This window comes from Xyrauchen texanus, chromosome 10 (genome assembly GCF_025860055.1).
Source record: "Xyrauchen texanus isolate HMW12.3.18 chromosome 10, RBS_HiC_50CHRs, whole genome shotgun sequence".
In the NCBI taxonomy this organism is placed as follows: domain Eukaryota; kingdom Metazoa; phylum Chordata; class Actinopteri; order Cypriniformes; family Catostomidae; genus Xyrauchen; species Xyrauchen texanus.
Window position 1 is genome coordinate 30,959,892 of NC_068285.1, and position 17,749 is coordinate 30,977,640.

General features: G+C 37.7%; 2 protein-coding genes across 5 annotated transcripts; one reads left to right on the forward strand and one right to left on the reverse strand.

Annotated features, from left to right (window-relative positions):
• Positions 1–1,798: 1,798 nt before the first annotated feature.
• LOC127651030 (bone morphogenetic protein 8A-like) lies at positions 1,799–10,529 on the forward strand. Of its 4 annotated transcripts, XM_052136733.1 has the most exons (9): positions 1,838–1,977; positions 2,078–2,188; positions 2,284–3,181; positions 7,581–7,773; positions 8,019–8,167; positions 8,599–8,790; positions 8,878–8,957; positions 9,223–9,333; positions 9,982–10,529. In XM_052136733.1, the coding sequence occupies exons 3-9, from the start codon at positions 2,689–2,691 to the stop codon at positions 10,129–10,131; spliced, it is 1,368 nt and encodes a 455-aa protein (XP_051992693.1). In that variant the 5' UTR covers positions 1,838–1,977; positions 2,078–2,188; positions 2,284–2,688; the 3' UTR covers positions 10,132–10,529. The 4 variants fall into 4 exon arrangements, with proteins under 4 accessions (XP_051992690.1, XP_051992692.1, XP_051992693.1 ...); XM_052136730.1 differs by having other exon boundaries at positions 1,799–1,933; positions 2,078–3,181; XM_052136732.1 differs by having other exon boundaries at positions 1,831–2,188.
• Positions 10,530–10,680: 151 nt separating this feature from the next.
• LOC127651035 (zinc finger protein 706-like) lies at positions 10,681–17,623 on the reverse strand. The gene is made up of 4 exons (XM_052136740.1): positions 17,561–17,623; positions 16,911–17,056; positions 11,657–11,787; positions 10,681–11,532 (listed from the first exon to the last, which is right to left on the reverse strand). The coding sequence occupies exons 2-3, from the start codon at positions 17,043–17,045 to the stop codon at positions 11,692–11,694; spliced, it is 231 nt and encodes a 76-aa protein (XP_051992700.1). The 5' UTR covers positions 17,046–17,056; positions 17,561–17,623; the 3' UTR covers positions 10,681–11,532; positions 11,657–11,691.
• Between the last annotated feature and the right edge of the window lie 126 nt (positions 17,624–17,749).

A 17,749-nucleotide genomic window follows, 5' to 3' on the forward strand; every position in this document is an offset into this window, starting at 1 on the left:
GTGTGGTCCTGGTCAAGACAATCTCCTGAACTCCAAACTGAATGTCAGAATGGGAAAGAAAGGTGATTTAAGCAATTTTGAGCGTGGCATGGTTGTTGGTGCCAAACGGGCCAGTCTTGAGTATTTCACAATCTGCTCAGTTACTGGGATTTTCACGCACAACCATTTCTAGGGTTTACAAAGAATGGTGTGAAAAGGGAAAAACATCCAGTATGTGGCAGTCCTGTTGGCGAAAATGCCTTGTTGATGCTAGAGGTCAGAGGAGAATGGGCCGACTGATTCAAGCTGATAGAAGAGCAACTTTGCCTGAAATAACCACTCGTTACAACCGAGGTATGCAGCAAAGCATTTGTGAAGCCACAACACGCACAACCTTGAGGCGGATGGGCTACAACAGCAGAAGACCCCACCGGGTACCACTCCTCTCCACTACAAATAGGAAAAAGAGGCTACAATTTGCAAGAGCTCACCAAAATTGGACAGTTGAAGACTGGAAAAATGTTGCCTGGTCTGAAGAGTCTCGATTTCTGTTGAGACATTCAGATGGTAGAGTCAGAATTTGGCGTAAACAGAATGAGAACATGGATCCATCATGCCTTGTTACCACTGTGCAGGCTGGTGGTGGTGGTGGTATAATGGTGTGGGGGATGTTTTCTTGGCACACTTTAGGCCCCTTAGTGCCAATTGGGCATCGTTTAAATGCCACGGCCTACCTGAGCATTGTTTCTGACCATGTCCATCCCTTTATGGCCACCATGTACCCATCCTCTGATGGCTACTTCCAGCAGGATAATGCACCATGTCACAAAGCTCGAATCATTTCAAATTGGTTTCTTGAACATGACAATGAGTTCACTGTACTAAAATGGCCCCCACAGTCACCAGATCTCAACCCAATAGAGCATCTTTGGGATGTGGTGGAACAGGAGCTTCGTGCCCTGGATGTGCATCCCAGAAATCTCCATCAACTGCAAGATGCTATTATATCAATATGGGCCAACATTTCTAAAGAATGCTTTCAGCACCTTGTTGAATCAATGCCATGTAGAATTAAGGCAGTTCTGAAGGCGAAAGGGGGTCAAACACAGTATTAGTATGGTGTTCCTAATAATCCTTTAGGTGAGTGTATATCCACATACATTATATATATACATTATTTGCAGTTCACTTAAATAATCTTGCAATGTGACCAATGTTTGTTTTTTTTAAGTTAAAAAATTTCATGTAGTCTGTCAGTTCAAAAGAGGTCAGAAAAATGCACATGTGATAATTATACAATAATTAGAGAAGTAATGCATGTCACATTACAGGAAACTGCTGTACTCACTGCTGGACATTTCATGTCAACTAACCATTTCCATATTCCTAAAATTAATTTATAGAACCAAATTCTATATAGTATGATATAGATCCCAAACATTTGCAAGTCACAAAGTATACATGTGTCTACAATAATATACCACATAGAACACAGGGATCATTTTAAAGAGAGTGCTTTATGCCTAAACCATGGAGGACAGTGAGTAAAACAGCGGTGATCTGACACTTCTTGGCTACTGTTTAAGCCACAGAATATAAATATAGTTTTCATATTACTGTAGCCATAAGAACTAAATTCTATTCTGTGCAAGGGCTTGATGACATCTGAGAACATCTTCGTGCCAAACCACATGATAATTGTCCGCAATTTGTGAGGTATGTGTAGAAGATGAGATGGTTGATAGGGTAGCTGGAGTCTGAGGTGAGAAGGGCTCTGGGAAGTGAGGGAGGAGGGAAGAGTCAGTCATTTGGAACACTCCCTCTCTGTACCGTGTATCTTGGTGAGAAGGAGGTCACCCATGTTCACATTATGCCTTCAACGCAAGCAGTACACAGCCTAAGAATACCACAACTCACTGGGACTTTTCAACTTCCAAATCTGGCACTGGGATTGGTGAGGCGATTCTTGTGAATGAAACTCAAAACTGTAAAAACAAGGTTTTTAAGGCATTTTGAATATTTTTACCCATTTGATTAAACGTTTTGAAGATGAAAATTGGTGGATTACTGCAAGGATTCTTTTTAACTATTTAAACAGGATTTTATTTCATCCGTTGGAGTCCCAGGTCATACCTCAAAGCAACAGGGGCCAAAGCAGGTGTTGTGTTTGATCCAGGAACCTTTGAAGACAGAAAACCCTTGAAAGCTGGTGGTTATGAGGCCCTTTGTTTTTATTTAATCTATCCAAAGACTTTAATTTCACATTCTGACAGTGCCTGCTCAGTAATTTCTCTTTACTTACAGTCTTTCCAACTCCAGGATCACCCTTGAAAGGAGTGAAGCTACTATGAGACCTATTTGTTTTCTCTCCAAGTTTTTAGGATATTGTTTATTATTTAACTCCGTAAGCAAGCGGTAGATTATGAGGTCGACAGTGTTCTGTAAATACAGTGACAGCATGAGGAATGGCCGTCAAGAGGAAATAAACTGAGCAGCTCATAGTAGTAAACATTGGGCTCTTCAAAATAACGACTACAGCAATGGCATCTGAGTTGCTTAGAGATTCAAGTGTTGCTCAGAGTTTCAAACAGTAGTCCATACTGTTCCAGAGAGGACTGACATCTTTTGAACACTATTTTAGAAGGACAACAACAAAGGCTCATAGAGTAGAAAACTTCCAAAGTAACACGGCAAGCTAAAGCAGAGCCAATGGAACAGAGCTCTTCCAACCGCAGTGCCACACCAATGGACAAACAAGAGGTTGTGGCTGAGCTAGTACCCTCACACCACAGCAGAGGGAGGAAGGACCGAATCCACGGCCGGCAACGACTATTCCCTCTAGCTGTCTTCCTCCCTTTGTGCATGCTACTGTGCATTTGGGGTCAGGTGGAAGGAGTGGTGCATTCCAGCTTCCGCAGACTGAGCGTTCGGGAAAAGAAGGAGATGCAGAAGGAGATTTTATCCATTCTAGGGCTGCCCGGACGACCCAGGCCACATCCACCTCTGCGGCCTCCTTCCTCTGCCCCACTCTTTATGCTGGATTTGTACCATGCCGTTTCATCTGAGGGTGATGATGGACCAGGCTTGGGCTTCAATCCAGAAGGGGTCAGCCATGCCGCAATGCCCACATTAAGCACACACACTCCACCCCTTGGCACGGTGGTCAGTGAGGCAGATACTGTCATGAGCTTTGTCAACTTGGGTAAGTAACAGGTGGTAAGAGATAGTACTTTGGCAACGCTACAGCTTATCCTGCAGAAGATGTCATTTATAACAATACAGTGGCACCAAAAAGTATTTGCCCACTTGAGCCCCACTTAAAATAAATGAATGTCATTGCATTAGATGACATATCAAACCAAGTGGCTTGTATTTCAAAGAAAGATAGCAAAAGTGTAATGGTAGCCAGCTGGTACCTGATAGCTGTGCAGTGTGTAAACCTCACTCTCCTAGCCTTAAGAGACATACTAGCGACCAAGGCTAGAGGCCATGACTTTTAGACTCCTTGTCCGCTCAGTGTGGGTCAAGTAGGACCGGTGGCTAAAGCACACTTTTTAAGGAGTTATCAGTTATTGGTGTATTAAAATACCAAACCAAGCAACAGTAGACCTTATCTTCACTTTTCTAAGCCATTTGTGCAATTACTTTATAACAACTAGTTTAAAAGTTGTTTTAGTGGATGTACAGTATGAAGTCAGTTCCCCTGAAGTTCACAAAGGTGTCTCAGCAGAGCTTCTTCAGAGATGTAGTTAATCACATTAACTATGTTCCTCAAACACAAGAGTCCAAAAACTTGTTTTGCTTGAAATGTTGATTTGTGCAATCTACAGTTTTAAGTGTGGCTTAAGTGTCCTACTAGTTTTTGGGGCCACTTTACTTGAATAATATGCACTTATATACTTGACTGGATATACCAACCAGTGTTAGGTGTGATCTGACTACAAAGTAATTAGTTACTGTAATCAAATTACCTTTGGTCAAAAAAGTAGTGTAACACATTACATTTTAAATTCTTTATCAGATTCCAGTTACCGCCTTTAAATGTTGGTGCTTTAAGTATAGTGCAACGGTTACCCATTAATGATTTATGTAGAATACATTGAAAACATTAATGATATTCATATGCATGTCTGTTTGCGTTTTTGTGACAGCTCAGCAAGTAATGTTGCAAAAGCCAGTACCTGTAGCCAAGATTACCTGTAGTCCGCACAGGCCCCTGCCTTTGCCTGCCAACCGTTGGGTATAGCACCAGTCCCCTGTTTCTCACGTTGCATGTGGTGGGCCCACAAGGAGGTGGCCATTGTCATTGTTAGGGTGAAATATGAAAATTATGAACTAGGAGGAAATATACAGTAGACATTATTTTGAAATCGTTGAGTGGAAATAAATCGTTAAGTAAAGTAATCAGTAATGTGATTACTTTTTTATAAGTCCATCTGATTATAATTTTAGAGAAGTAATTAGTTGTTTGTATTGGATTACTTTTTGGTTTAATTCTAAAGCCAATACTAACTCTTTCAGAAAAGTGTGCAGAAGTACCTGTCATATAGTTACTATACTATGACATTTCCCATTAATTATTTGCACAATGTTAATGAGGGATAGAGTACATTCATAATAAAAAGCCTGTTACTGAGACACTGAGAGAGCTCACTATCACTCCAACATCTCTTCCTGTCTCAGCCCAAACACAGACGATACTTATCTGTCACGAAACAAACAACAGTTAAACATTCCAATTACAGCTAGTGCTTCTCTCCCTATGTCTTTCCTGCCCTGGTATAGCTGGTCAGTATCGACCCTTCCTCAAACTTAATTAGTGGTCCTTGCTAAGACAAGTATTGCTATGATAATTGCTCATTAGCTCTTTTGTTTCCTAAGCCTCCACCCTTCAGTATTACACTTTGTTATGTACCTTGTTTCGCACTATTTGTGCATTTTTCAGTAGCGTGACATTAGCTCATATATTTTCACAACAGTGTAGCTTCTCCATCAACAAGCTACTTTTCCGAAAGAGTAATGGTCTTGTGCTCTCACTTCTATGTAGTGTTGGGAAGTCCAAATAATTTAATGAATCGGTTTGCTCTGACATTCATGTAAATAAATTATTCATTAATTTAGTGATGTGTAGCATTAGGAAGACCTATTCATTTTAGTGAATCAGTCTGTTCAGATGGTTAACGAAAAAAAAAACGTTCAAATAAAGTTTGAAGTCACTTTGCTTCTTTTTTAAGTGAAATATTTAGGTAATTGCTGCTGTTTATCATCATGTTATATAAAATAGTGTTTTCTAATTGTATTTATTCTGAACAGAACAGTATTTATGTGGCACAAAAGCAATACATATCTTTTTATATTTATAGGCCTGTTCTAAATATTACTGTATTTATAGTCCATATTCAATCATAAATTCTCATAGAAGAATGAAATAATAACTCCTAATCAGATATATAGTTAAAAAGATTGTCATCCTTAAACGGCTTCAATGTAGTAAGCTACTTTTTGTCAGCGGCTTGTAGTGTACTTTAGTAGTTAGCTACACTACAGCTTGACAGTAGTTTAACTCTTTTAATTTATGAGTAGCTTATAGCTTGGGGAGCTATCATTTCAAAATACCTTTACAAAAAATGTAGAGCTGCCACAAAATTCACCACTCGTTATTTCCAAAATGTTTGCCAGAAGTTTGCAGATTATCACCGGTAGTGAACCTGCATGAAACCTTTGGTGACAATGAAGAGTTTGCCACAAAAACTCATTTGAATGTGAAAATTAGCCTAATGAGTCATGAAGTTTATGGCAACAAAGTTTATGGTAGCTTCCCCAATACTGCTAGCGACTTCCCGAAGTGCCCTACCAATTCCCTATAGCAAGCAGCAACCATAAAGAACATCCAAGCCACTGCATAGCAACAAGCTAATAACCATTCACATTTTCTTCAGAAAATGTAAAAATCTAGTGTTTCACTATACTCTTGCCAATTGTCTTATTAATGTGAATCTAAATTGTAACTGATTCTTGTGGATTTACAAAGGCCAGTCCAGTGCACGCAGGCCATGTGATGTTGTAGTGGCCACACAGCTGTGTGGAATTACAGGCCCCACTGAAAGACAGAAAAAAAGACGAGAAGAAGATGAAAATACTGTTGGGTACTCCTCTAAAAATACAGCACTGGACTGTAATTAGTGGTTGTGCTCTGAGCTACAGCCAGCTCCACGATGCCTCTAATTACCCAACTGCAGAGCCACAGCCGTGGGTGTTAGTCCAATCTGCAGCGCTCCACAAGAACAAATGTTCATCTTTCCCTTTTTGTTCCTCCATCTTCTCCTGCCAATCAACCCTCCAACACATCTTTGACTCCTGCATCTGTACACTCACTCAACACACACAATCCCACTTTCTCCTCGTGTCTTCATGGCTTTTCTCATTTTACTCGTAATTGTGTTTATATCTTGCAATTGCAACTTTATTTCTCATAATTATGAGATTATATGAGTTTACTAGTCCATTTAGTCCTAGAACACATTAAGGTAAACAGATTTGGTGTGCTGTCCATAATGGATGCGCTTGAGCTCACCCCCAAACCCCGCCCAACACACACAATTTAAAGTCGCAATTGTGAGATAAAAAGTCAAATTTACCACCCTTTTTTTTGCAATGCAGGATCCGTCTTTTATACTTTTCACATACTTATCAACTTTCAAATGGGAGATAAAACATTGCCCTTATCTTTTGCTATAAGTAGATGTCAAAAGCTGTGAAATTGAATCCAATCAAACTCTACAGTATTTTAGTGCAAATCCATCTGTCACTTAGTAAAAACTATCCAAATTAGGCAGATCCTACATCCTCAAAATCCGTGAACTTAACTATAATAATAATCATAATAATTCTTACATTTATATAACACTTTTCTAGGCACTCAAAGTGCTTTACATAGTATAGGGGAATCTCCTCAAACACCACCAGTGTGCAGCATCCACCTGGATGATGTGACAGCAGCCATAGTGCACCAGAACACTCACCACACACCAGCTATTGGTGGAGAGGAGAGTGATGTAGCCAATTCAGCGATTGGGATTATTATGAGGCCATGGGACACCAGGGTTACACCTCTACTCTTTACGATAAGTGTCTCTGTCACTATACTGGGGCATTAGGACCCACACAGATCACAGGGTGAATACCTCTTTCCAAGCAGGCCTCCCCTCCAGGTACTGGCCAGGCTCAACTCTGCTTAGCTATCGTGGGCAACCAGGCAAGAGCTGCTGGGTAATTTGGCTGCTGGTGAATCCTCAATAGCCTTGAACATAACTATGCAAGATAAAAATAAAATATGTCCCAGACTATGTAAAATAGAGGTTCACTTACAACAAGGATAAACATGGTTTTGTGCTAGACGTTAAAGTCTGCCAAGAGCATGAATCCTTCAAAATTGCATTGTGTACGATAAACAATTTAACTACTGTGTTGGGTCGCTAGTCTAATGTAAAATCTGGGTCCTGAAGTAAAACCAGTGGAGAACTGCTGTCCTGTATCATAGTTGCTGATGTTATTCTACTTTGGTTTTCTGTCTAATTTCTTCTCTCTGTTTCTAACTGCAGTGGAGCAGGAGAAAGATTTGCTCCAGCCACGGCCTTACTGGAAAGAGTTCCGCTTCGATCTGACCCCGCTTCCTCAAGGAGAGACGGTCACCGCCGCTGAGTTTCGCATCTATAAAACACTTCCCATGGGCTGGCGAGCAAACCGCACCCTCCATATATCTGTCTATGAAATCCAGAAGGAGAAAAGACACAGGTCAATACTCATATGTGACTTATAGTACTGCATCTTTTTCACATAACTGTTCCCCTAAACTTTTTGTGTTTAGAATGCACAACTCTCAAATATGAAATACCATATCCAAGATTACTTGGATTTGCCCATAGAGGTTGATTTTGCATCTATAAATATCCTTGTAATCCATCACTGGTTGAATTTAACAGTTAAATTGAACACTCTTTCTAAGAAAAGGCATGCACTTCATGGGTTTGGTTTGACAGGGAGCCAGAGTTGGTACTGTTGGACATGCAGTCAGTGCCGGCAGGTCAGGAGGGCTGGCTGGCATTTGATGTGACTTCTGCAAGCAATCGCTGGCTTCTCCATCCTCGAAGCAACCTAGGCATCCGACTTTATGTAGAAACCGAAGAGGGTGAGTCATTCCTTATATACAGCATGCAGACTAAATGCACAGCTCTGGTAGAGGTCTAACAATTGGATTGAGCCTTTCTTGATGTTAACCATCCCACATATTCCCCTACTTTAGTTTGTACAATTATTATCATGAATACAATAAAACTATGGTAACTTGATATTAGTCACTACTGGCATAAAACAAATAAATAAATATATGTAAATTTTTTACTTTTGTAACGGCCGTCTTAAATTGAAATTAAATTAAACTTCAATGGCATTTGGAGTTCTCAGAATTGAAGCGGGATGATTTCCAAGCAGATAAAGTTATGTTACAAATGAAAGTTGTTATTATAATTGAAAAATGCTGCTTACATAGCATATATTATCAGACAGTTGTGACGGGCTGCAATGGAGGTGCCCCATGAATAAAACTGTACTCCCCCACAGACCGGTCGTTGTCGGCCGGGTGGGTGGGTTTGGTGGGTCGGCGAGGTCCACGGTCTAAGCAGCCCTTCATGGTGACATTTTTCAGGGCTAGTCAAGCCCCCTGCCGCCCACCTCGCGCTGTGAGACACAACAATCCACGCAAGAAAAAACACAAGTATGACCTGCCACACCCAAATAGACCAGGAATATTTGGTGAGCCAAAATAAGACGTTTAAAAGCATATTGTGTTTGAATGAGTATTTATGACTTGTCTTTGAGCTGTGATCTTACTCTTTCCAGATCAAAATTATGCTAGCAGTGGACGCCAGGCATGTAAGAAACATGAACTCTATGTCAGTTTCAGTGATCTTGGCTGGAAGGTGAGAGACACACAGACTTCTGTACATCAGTATGAAATTTCAGAATGTTGCACTTGACCACCTATCTTATAGTTTCCTAAGGCATTACATTACAGGTGTGTTGCTTTGGAAATGAACCCTCAACGTTGTTGTTGCTTGCACCACGCTCTACCAATATTGAGCTCACTCACATAAGTTATGTAATTACTGCTGTAGGCTGCAATTGCATAAAAGCTGTAAACCTTTAATTGCACATGTAAACAATATTCTTTTCATTTATTTTCAGGACTGGGTTTTGGCACCTCCAGGCTATTCTGCATATTATTGTGATGGGGAATGTGACTATCCACTGGGCTCCTGTATGAATGCCACCAACCATGCAATGATCCAGCTTCTGGTGTGAAATTTGTACTTTTAACATTCCTGCACAATAAATGGTTTAACTTAGCTAAGACCACCTTAGTGGTTACACTTTAGTTTAGGGATCAGAAATTAAACAGTAATTCATGACTAATAAAGTATTTATCAAGTCTTTATTGACTGATTTCTTATTCTTGCTTTATAGCCCCTTTATATTTGCTGTTTTTATAACAATGAATTTCTAAACAAAGCATATCAATAGCTAGTATGATGCAAAATACATCCTTTATAGGTTCTCAGTACTCTGTGTGAATGTGTGGCTTATTATGTATGAATATATAATACATATTGTATTTCAACGAAACAGGGAAGGTTAGGGATAGGTTAGAGGGTAGGTGTTGGTGTAGAGTGTGGGACTCTATAAACATGCTGCAGTGATTCCCCATACTCGGGGATGGATTATCAACTGGGCCAATGGGGCCAGTGCCCAAGGGTAAGAAATAAGGCCTAATAAATACTGTACCTTATAATCCTAATCCCGTATAAATCCAGTTATTAGTCGTTAATTACTGTCTAATTTCGGATCCCTAATCTAAAGTGTTACCCAAATGATTTAAATCGGTTTTCTTCTTGTGCAGTTTAACTGGTTGAATACACAGCTGCACTGACTGCTTGTCTTTGGCAGGTTCACCTTCTAAGACCAGACGAAGTGCCCAAGGCCTGCTGTGCTCCAACCAAACTCAGTTCTGTCTCTGTGCTATTCTATGATGACAACAACAACGTCATTCTCAAGAAACATCGGAATATGGTGGTGAAGAACTGTGGCTGCTTATAACCTCCTATACACAGTATTTCTCTTCCCTAAAGCACTCTTTGTAATATACAATGTACTATTTTTTAAGCCAGATTGACTATTATTTTACTTTATTTAACTGTCATGATCTCAGCCTATTTGTTGTATATGTGATGTTCATGCTGCGCCAGCCGATTTAAGATCGGAATTCAATTTATTATAAAAAAAAAGGAAAACTATTTGCATTATTTGTAAACATTTTTCATACACAAATGGTAAATGTTTGTCTTATTAAGTATATCAGCTAGTTAAGCTTTTTTTATAGTACAATTATAAATGTGTGGAGTCTAAAACACAACTTTAACTTCAATGGACAAAGATCTTCTAAACATTCCACCTAACGAAAGCTTTTATTAAAATAAATGTATATATGAAAGTTATGCTGTTTCTCCTCGTCAATGAACTACCCACACTCGACTGATATTGATTTAACAAAAACAAGGCCCATTAATTCAGTCCATGACAGGCCTGCATACATAGACACAATTCAGTTATCAAGAAATTGCATTTTCATTTAGCTGATTAAAATCAAGCATTTGTTGACAATATCTTAAAGCTTGCTTGGACATTGTGTGAAATGAATTCAATGCTGAAAGGTTGTTGATTTTCACAGTGAATTTAGTGATTGTAACTGATAACATCATAGCTGTGCCTCGCATATGCACATATTTCCGTTTGGTTTCACAATTATCATGCTGTTACAATCAAGTAATGCGTTCTAGAATCACTGAACTTCATAATTTCTAACAACAAAAAAAATCATAAAGTTTCCAAATGTTCAATTTCTGTAGATGTTCTTGTGAGTCATAATGATACAGATGTTGATTATATGCATATACATTTATTGAAAACTTTAGAAAAGAATGTAAGAAAAGCATGGGCACTGATTCAACATCATATTGTTCTGTCTACTTTAACGGGTACATTTCTAATCGCATTTGTGATCATTTCAAGCAATCAATGCAATTCAATCCCAATCCTGGTCACTATTATTAATAATGCACACAGGTGCAACTCTCAATATAGTTTCACAGTTAAAAGATCAAGGCATTTACAGGCATCTTTTAGAAAATATGGTGGAGAGCACCTAATAATATTCTAAAAATCATTCTACAAGGACAAATCCACAGGGCGAGGGATAAGATGGTTTGTCATTAGTGGTGAATAAATTAAGAGTTACAGCACATGGCAATGAGAGGCTGTTAGGTCACACTGCACACTTGGAGAAGATGGAGGCAATATGCACATATCAAATATTTAAAAAAAACAAATGAGTGCTGGTGTGCTTGAGTACACTCTTAAGATCTCGTCATCCTGTCCACATCTGCCATGGTCAATGTTTGTGTAATACAGCGAGTTGAGTCATGTCTCTTACCACAGGGTCTGAAAAGTGGACCATTATCATAAATTGACATTATCAGACAGATATACATACTTTGTTGTATTGTGTTCAATAGGTTTTGGGCTTGACAGCTTTCATGGACACTGATGGTTCTATTAGACTCACCCCTGTTTTAGGTCCATGTTAATTGCTTGTGTCCTTTAAGCTTGAACATCCATGAGCTCAGGAGGCATTGGAGACTTTGGGTGTTTGCTTTCAAAATGCTGTTTAAACGTCTTGGGGTCTGGCATCTGTGTCTGTATGTGAATTTGAAAAATAAATGAAGCTGCAACTTTGTTCCAAACTAAATGAAGTAGATAATCTTTGATAATGAGTTACATTAAAGCTCTTGTGCTCTTTTATATATTTGTAGAAACAATCAATTGTTTCCAAAACCAGTACATTCCCTCACAACAATGATTACAAACAGTACTGTGCAAAAGTTTTAGGCACTTTTGAAAAATTGTTGCATAGTGAGGAGGTATTCAAATATAATTCCATAAATAGTTTTAATTTATCAATTAACGTCATACAACACCAGTAAACTTAAGAAATGCTAAATCGATATTTGGTGTGACCACCTTTGCCTTTAAAACAGCACCAATCCTCCTATGTACACAGTTTTTCTTGGTTGTTGGCAGATAGGATGTTCAAACTTCTTGGAGAATTCAACACAGTTCTTCTGTCTATTTAGGCTGTCTCAATTTCTTCTGTCTCTTCATGTAATCCCAGACTAACACAATATTCATTGGGGGGATTTGTGGGGGCCATGACATCTGTTGCAGTGTTCCCTGTTCTTCTATTCTAATCTTTTCTATTTGAGAAAGTAACATTTGTGAGTCTAACATTTATATTTCCTATTGACACACTAAAGCTGAAGATATAAATAACCATCTTAAGACAAATGCTGTTGTGAAACATCTTATGTGCCTAAGACTTTTGCACAATACTGTATGTACATGAGCCACAAGTTGTTGTTGTTGAACATTACAGCTGCTTGTAATTCCATTATACACATTGACTTTGTGTAAAATTACAATTGATAAAGTATAATAATAATAATAAGCTTTAAAAAATATATTTAATATTATATTCACCTCTTATACATGTACAGTATACAGTTGCAATCAAAATTATTCAACCCTCATGACCTGCAAAACATTCTGCTAATGTCATCAAAATTAAAATGAAATAGGTGATTGAGAACATCATTCTAGTTTACTCATACCCAATGTTATGTGCAAAAGCTTTCAGCTCACTGACATTCTTTGGTTTCTGTGCAGCCACTGCTTCCTTCAAACCCCACCAAGATGTTTAATGGGACTTTAAATCGGAGACCGAGATGGCCAGAAACATTCCAGGACCCAAAAAATTGCTCTTACAAAAGGACAATTTATTCCAAATATTGCCCCCCATGGAAGTAAATTTCTGATCCTCACAGACCGGTCCAAATTCCTTCTTGAATACTTCCACACCCAGGAAGGTTTGCTTTTGTACCTTAAGTTTTAAACTTTTTCTCTTGGAAATTGAAGTACCTTAGAAATCTTCTTGTAGCTTTTCTGGTGTCATGAAACTGTTTCCTCTTTTAGCTTTTGTAAGAGATCCTTTCCAGGATATTTTGTGCCCAATGGGTGTAATATTAAAGTAAAAAAACAAGAGCGGTCATGATGTATATTATGGTAATTTTATCTGAATTTCATATTCGTTAACATTTATTTAGCCATTTCTGTGTTTTTAACAGAAGTATCTCACCTCCAGATAAACAGTTAGTTACATGACCAAATGTGATTATTAAACCCCAAAAAGCTACACATATACACAGAGCGCAAGTGATGATCATGATGAGGTGTTTTCAGAGAATGACCGGCCAGCTTCACAAATTCACTTTAAAGCATGCAGACCATGAAGATTATATATTTATTGAATTAAATTGCAGCCTTTTGCGGTTTAATAAACTAGAACATATCGTGATTTTAATCTAAATAACTGTGCATTCAAACCTTCATTTTCATCCCAAATATGTTATATTCCATGACATTTCACACTTTATAACTAATAAAAATGTTTCTTTACTGAAATCAGTGATTCCGTCCATTTTTAATCACAAAATTAATTCTGAAGGTCTGACCAACTTCATTTTTCTTTACAACTCAAATGTTTTGTTGTTAACATTATAGCAAAGTTAGAATTAAATAAATAATATTTTGCACTGTATCATCATCCCATCATTATACTTATGATAGGGGAAAACGTTCAGATTTGTAGTGCTGTTAAACTACTTATTCAAAGCAAAGTAGAGATGACAGCAGATGAGAAGTGAATGTATGTGACAGGGCTTTGTTCATGACAATCAACTGTTGGCAAAGACAAAACTATAAGAATTTGTGTATTTGACAACAATCCAGAGTCCAGATCATTACCATATTTTTGTGCATGTAACAAAAACCTTGTTAGTGACACAGTCAAACTGTTTTATTAACAAAAATATTGTCCAGGACAAATTATTACTTTCCAGAATATTTAGGTATCCATGACTGGAAAACCGCACTGCAATATTCCATGTTTTCCAGTATGTGCGGGAACTCTGATATTTGCTTTATTAGAGTGAGGACTTGATTGTGTTTTAATTTATTTTTGTAGTATTCTATATTTAGAAAAGCTACATTAAATAGGGGTTAAATAGTTTTGATTGCAATAACACACACACACACACACACACACACATGCGCGCGCGCATATATATCTATATCTATATATCTCTATCACACACACACACACACAAAGGCAGCCAAAAGTTTGGAATAATGTGCAGATTTTGCGCTTATGGAAAGAAATTGGTACTTTTATTCAGCAAAGCGGCATTTAACTGATCACAATGTATAGTCAGGACATTAATAGCGTGAAAAATTACCATTACAATATGAAAAAAAAATAAAAAATAAAATGTTCAAAACTTCTTAAACTACTTCAAAGAGTTCTCATCCAAAAAAGTGCAGCAATGACAACTTTGCAGATTCTTGGCATTCTAGCTGTCCTTTTGTCCAGATACTCAGGTGACATTTCACCCCACACTTCCTATTGATGTCGGGCACTTCTCACACACCTTACAGTCTAGCTGATCCCACAAAAGCTCAATAGGGTTAAGATCCATAACACTCTTTTACAACTATCAGTTGACCAATGTCTTTTTCTCTGCCCACTCTAACCTTTTATTTTTGCAATTCTTCCCATAAGGCTGCACCCTGAGTCTTCTCTTTACTGTTGTACATGAAACTCGTGTTGAGTAGAATTCAATAAAGCTGAGGACATGTGAGGCGTTTATTTCTCAAACTAGAGACTCTGATGTACATATTCTCTTTAAGATCTCTTTCTGTCCTAGTTAGAGCCAGTTGTCCTTTGTCTTTAAAGACTGTAGTGTACACCTTTGAATTAAATCTTCAGTGTTTTTTTGGCAATTTCAAGCAATGTATATTAGGGCTGCACCATCGAAGTAAAATCAAAACCGCGATATAACCTTGTGTTACTATTAAATTGCAAGGGGCTGCGATTTAATTAAATAAATATTCTGCTCCCTTCGAAGTTTATTTGCGCTGCTCCGTCCAGTCTATAATAAATTATCGCACTGTTACTGAGCTTTCAGAGCAGTTCTGCGCTCCACAACTCCCTCTCATGCTTAGAGTTATAGAAGTGCTCAGAGCTCGGTTCCGTTTGCTTACGTGTGCTAAACGCTTTATTTACACTAAACTGGCACATCATGCGTGAAGAGTTTTTTATTATTATCTGCGGTAGCAGCATGTCAGTCTCCGAAAGGCACATGCATCATAATAATAACGTAGAATACAAGATGGGGTATAATTCAAACATATTTATTAAATGACTGCTGAGCAAACAGCATTAACAGTAACACCTGTAGAGTCCAGAAACATCTCTTCATTCTAATGTCATTTGTTTACCTCACGAGAGAGCGTGTCACCCTTATTACACTCCCCGCGGAAACAAGTGAAAGCGGAACTAATATTATCAACATCCAACAAAATGAAAAGGAACATACATATAATAAATCTATCAAATATTTAGTTACTATAATATAATAAATTGCTAAATTAAATATAATAAAATAATGAATAAAAAATAATTAAATTAAATGGTGCGAAACTAACCAAAACTTAATTTCACTTTAAATTTAATTACACCAATGGGTTATCAGTTTGACATTAAGCCTCATTATTTAGGACTATCTTATATACAGTAAAGAATAGTTTGTATAAGCCTACTAGTTTTAAGGCCTATAATAAAGAGTAACATTTATATTTTAAGATTACATTTTGTGTATACTGAATTATTCAATCAACCAACATTATTTTTGACAGCAAAAACAACATGTCAACAACTATGGTTTTACAAACAGGGAAATTTTGTTAATAGTGACATTAAGCAGAAAGCTTACATATAACCAGTTTTGACGGAGCTGCTGATAAAAGTTAAATGATCAGCATCGATTGATGAGATGAAAAGAAAATTAGAGATTGGAATCAATTTTAAAATCCTGATTGGAGCATCCCAAGTTGACTATGTTTCAAAAACTAATGATGATGATTAGTGGGCTGAGACCCTATCACAAAATGGACAAAAACAGGTACACTGTGGATGGTAACATTTGGATATGAAGACTTTGTTTCACTGTTTATATATTTATTTGTGGTTGAACTGAAAAAAGGTCTCAGTTTGGTTCTTTTTAAGAGGGATCAAATGTGAAAACCCCAGTAGCCTTTTTGCAGTTACATCATAATTGCAGTTCAAATCGCAATCGCAATATTTTTCGAAATAATCGCAATATGACTTTGTCCAAATCGTGCAGCCCTAACGTATAGCCTTCATTCCTCAAAACAATGATTGACTGACGAGTTTCTAGAGAAAGCTGCTTCTTTTTTGCCATTTCTGACCTAATATTGATCTTCAGACATGCCAGTCTATTGCATACTGTGGCAACTCAAAAACATACACAAAAACAAAGTTAAGCTTCATTCAATGAACCAAATAGCTTTCAACTGTGTTTGATAAAATGGCACGTGATTTTCAAGAACCAAATTGGCAAATTTACTCAAGGATAATGTGTTGGAGTGATGGCAGCTGGAAATGGGGCCTGTCTAGATTTGACCAAAAATGACTTTATTCAAATAGTGATGATGCTGTTTTTTACATCAGTAATGTCCTGAATATACTTTGTGATCAGTTGAATGCCACTTTGGTGAATTAAAGTAACAATTTCCCTCCGAAACAGCAAAATCTGTATATTATTCCAAACTTTTGGCCGCCAGTGTATATATCTTTCTTCTTACATTCAAGCCTAAACTAGAGAGAGGTAACATGACAGTCTCACCCTGCAGACAGGACATGTGTGCACCAAAGCTGCTTTGGCTGCAGTCTTCTGATCTGCTCCTTGACCTTTCTTCTTCTCAGCTGCTTTCTTGGCGTTCTTCTGTTGAGACTGAATCTTCTGCTGCCCACGAGTCATGATGGCCTTTTCTAAACAACAACAACATGCAGGAGACACGTTCAGTTACTCACCCACAATGTCTGACAAGCAGACAAGTATATTTGAATTGCAACATAATTACAGGATGCCTAAAAACAATACTTCTTCGAACAAGTGATTAATATGGGACTCTAACGAATGAGTTCACAAGAAAATGATAAAACTATACATCATGCAGTCAGCTGCCGTCAGACATCTGCAATCACGCTGGTAACCGTCTTTAGCTATACACATCAAGTATAAATGTAAAAAATGTGTTCACATATGTATAAAATAATGACTGCTGAGTTTATTAGACGAAAAATTGTTTTTCTTCCTCATCCGGCAACATAACGCCTTCTTCAAACCTCTCCCTAATCCCAGTAATTATTACAATGTGTTAAATGACCTGACTCCAAAATAACATCACTATTCACCACAATGTAATTAAAACAGACAAAACAAGCAAATATACGATGAAATATGTCAGATTAATCGATATTTAGAAACAATACCTCTACGTTGAGACACGCTAGGAAGCGGAGCTCTAGCTGACGCAATTCAACTGCTTCCGCATAAACATTTACATAATAAAGGTTTACCAAAATTAATTTTATGTCAGATAGAAAATCTTTAAGGATGAATTCACACTTTGTATAACCGGAGAATGATTCCTTACGCTTTCTTATAAGTAGTTTTGCTCT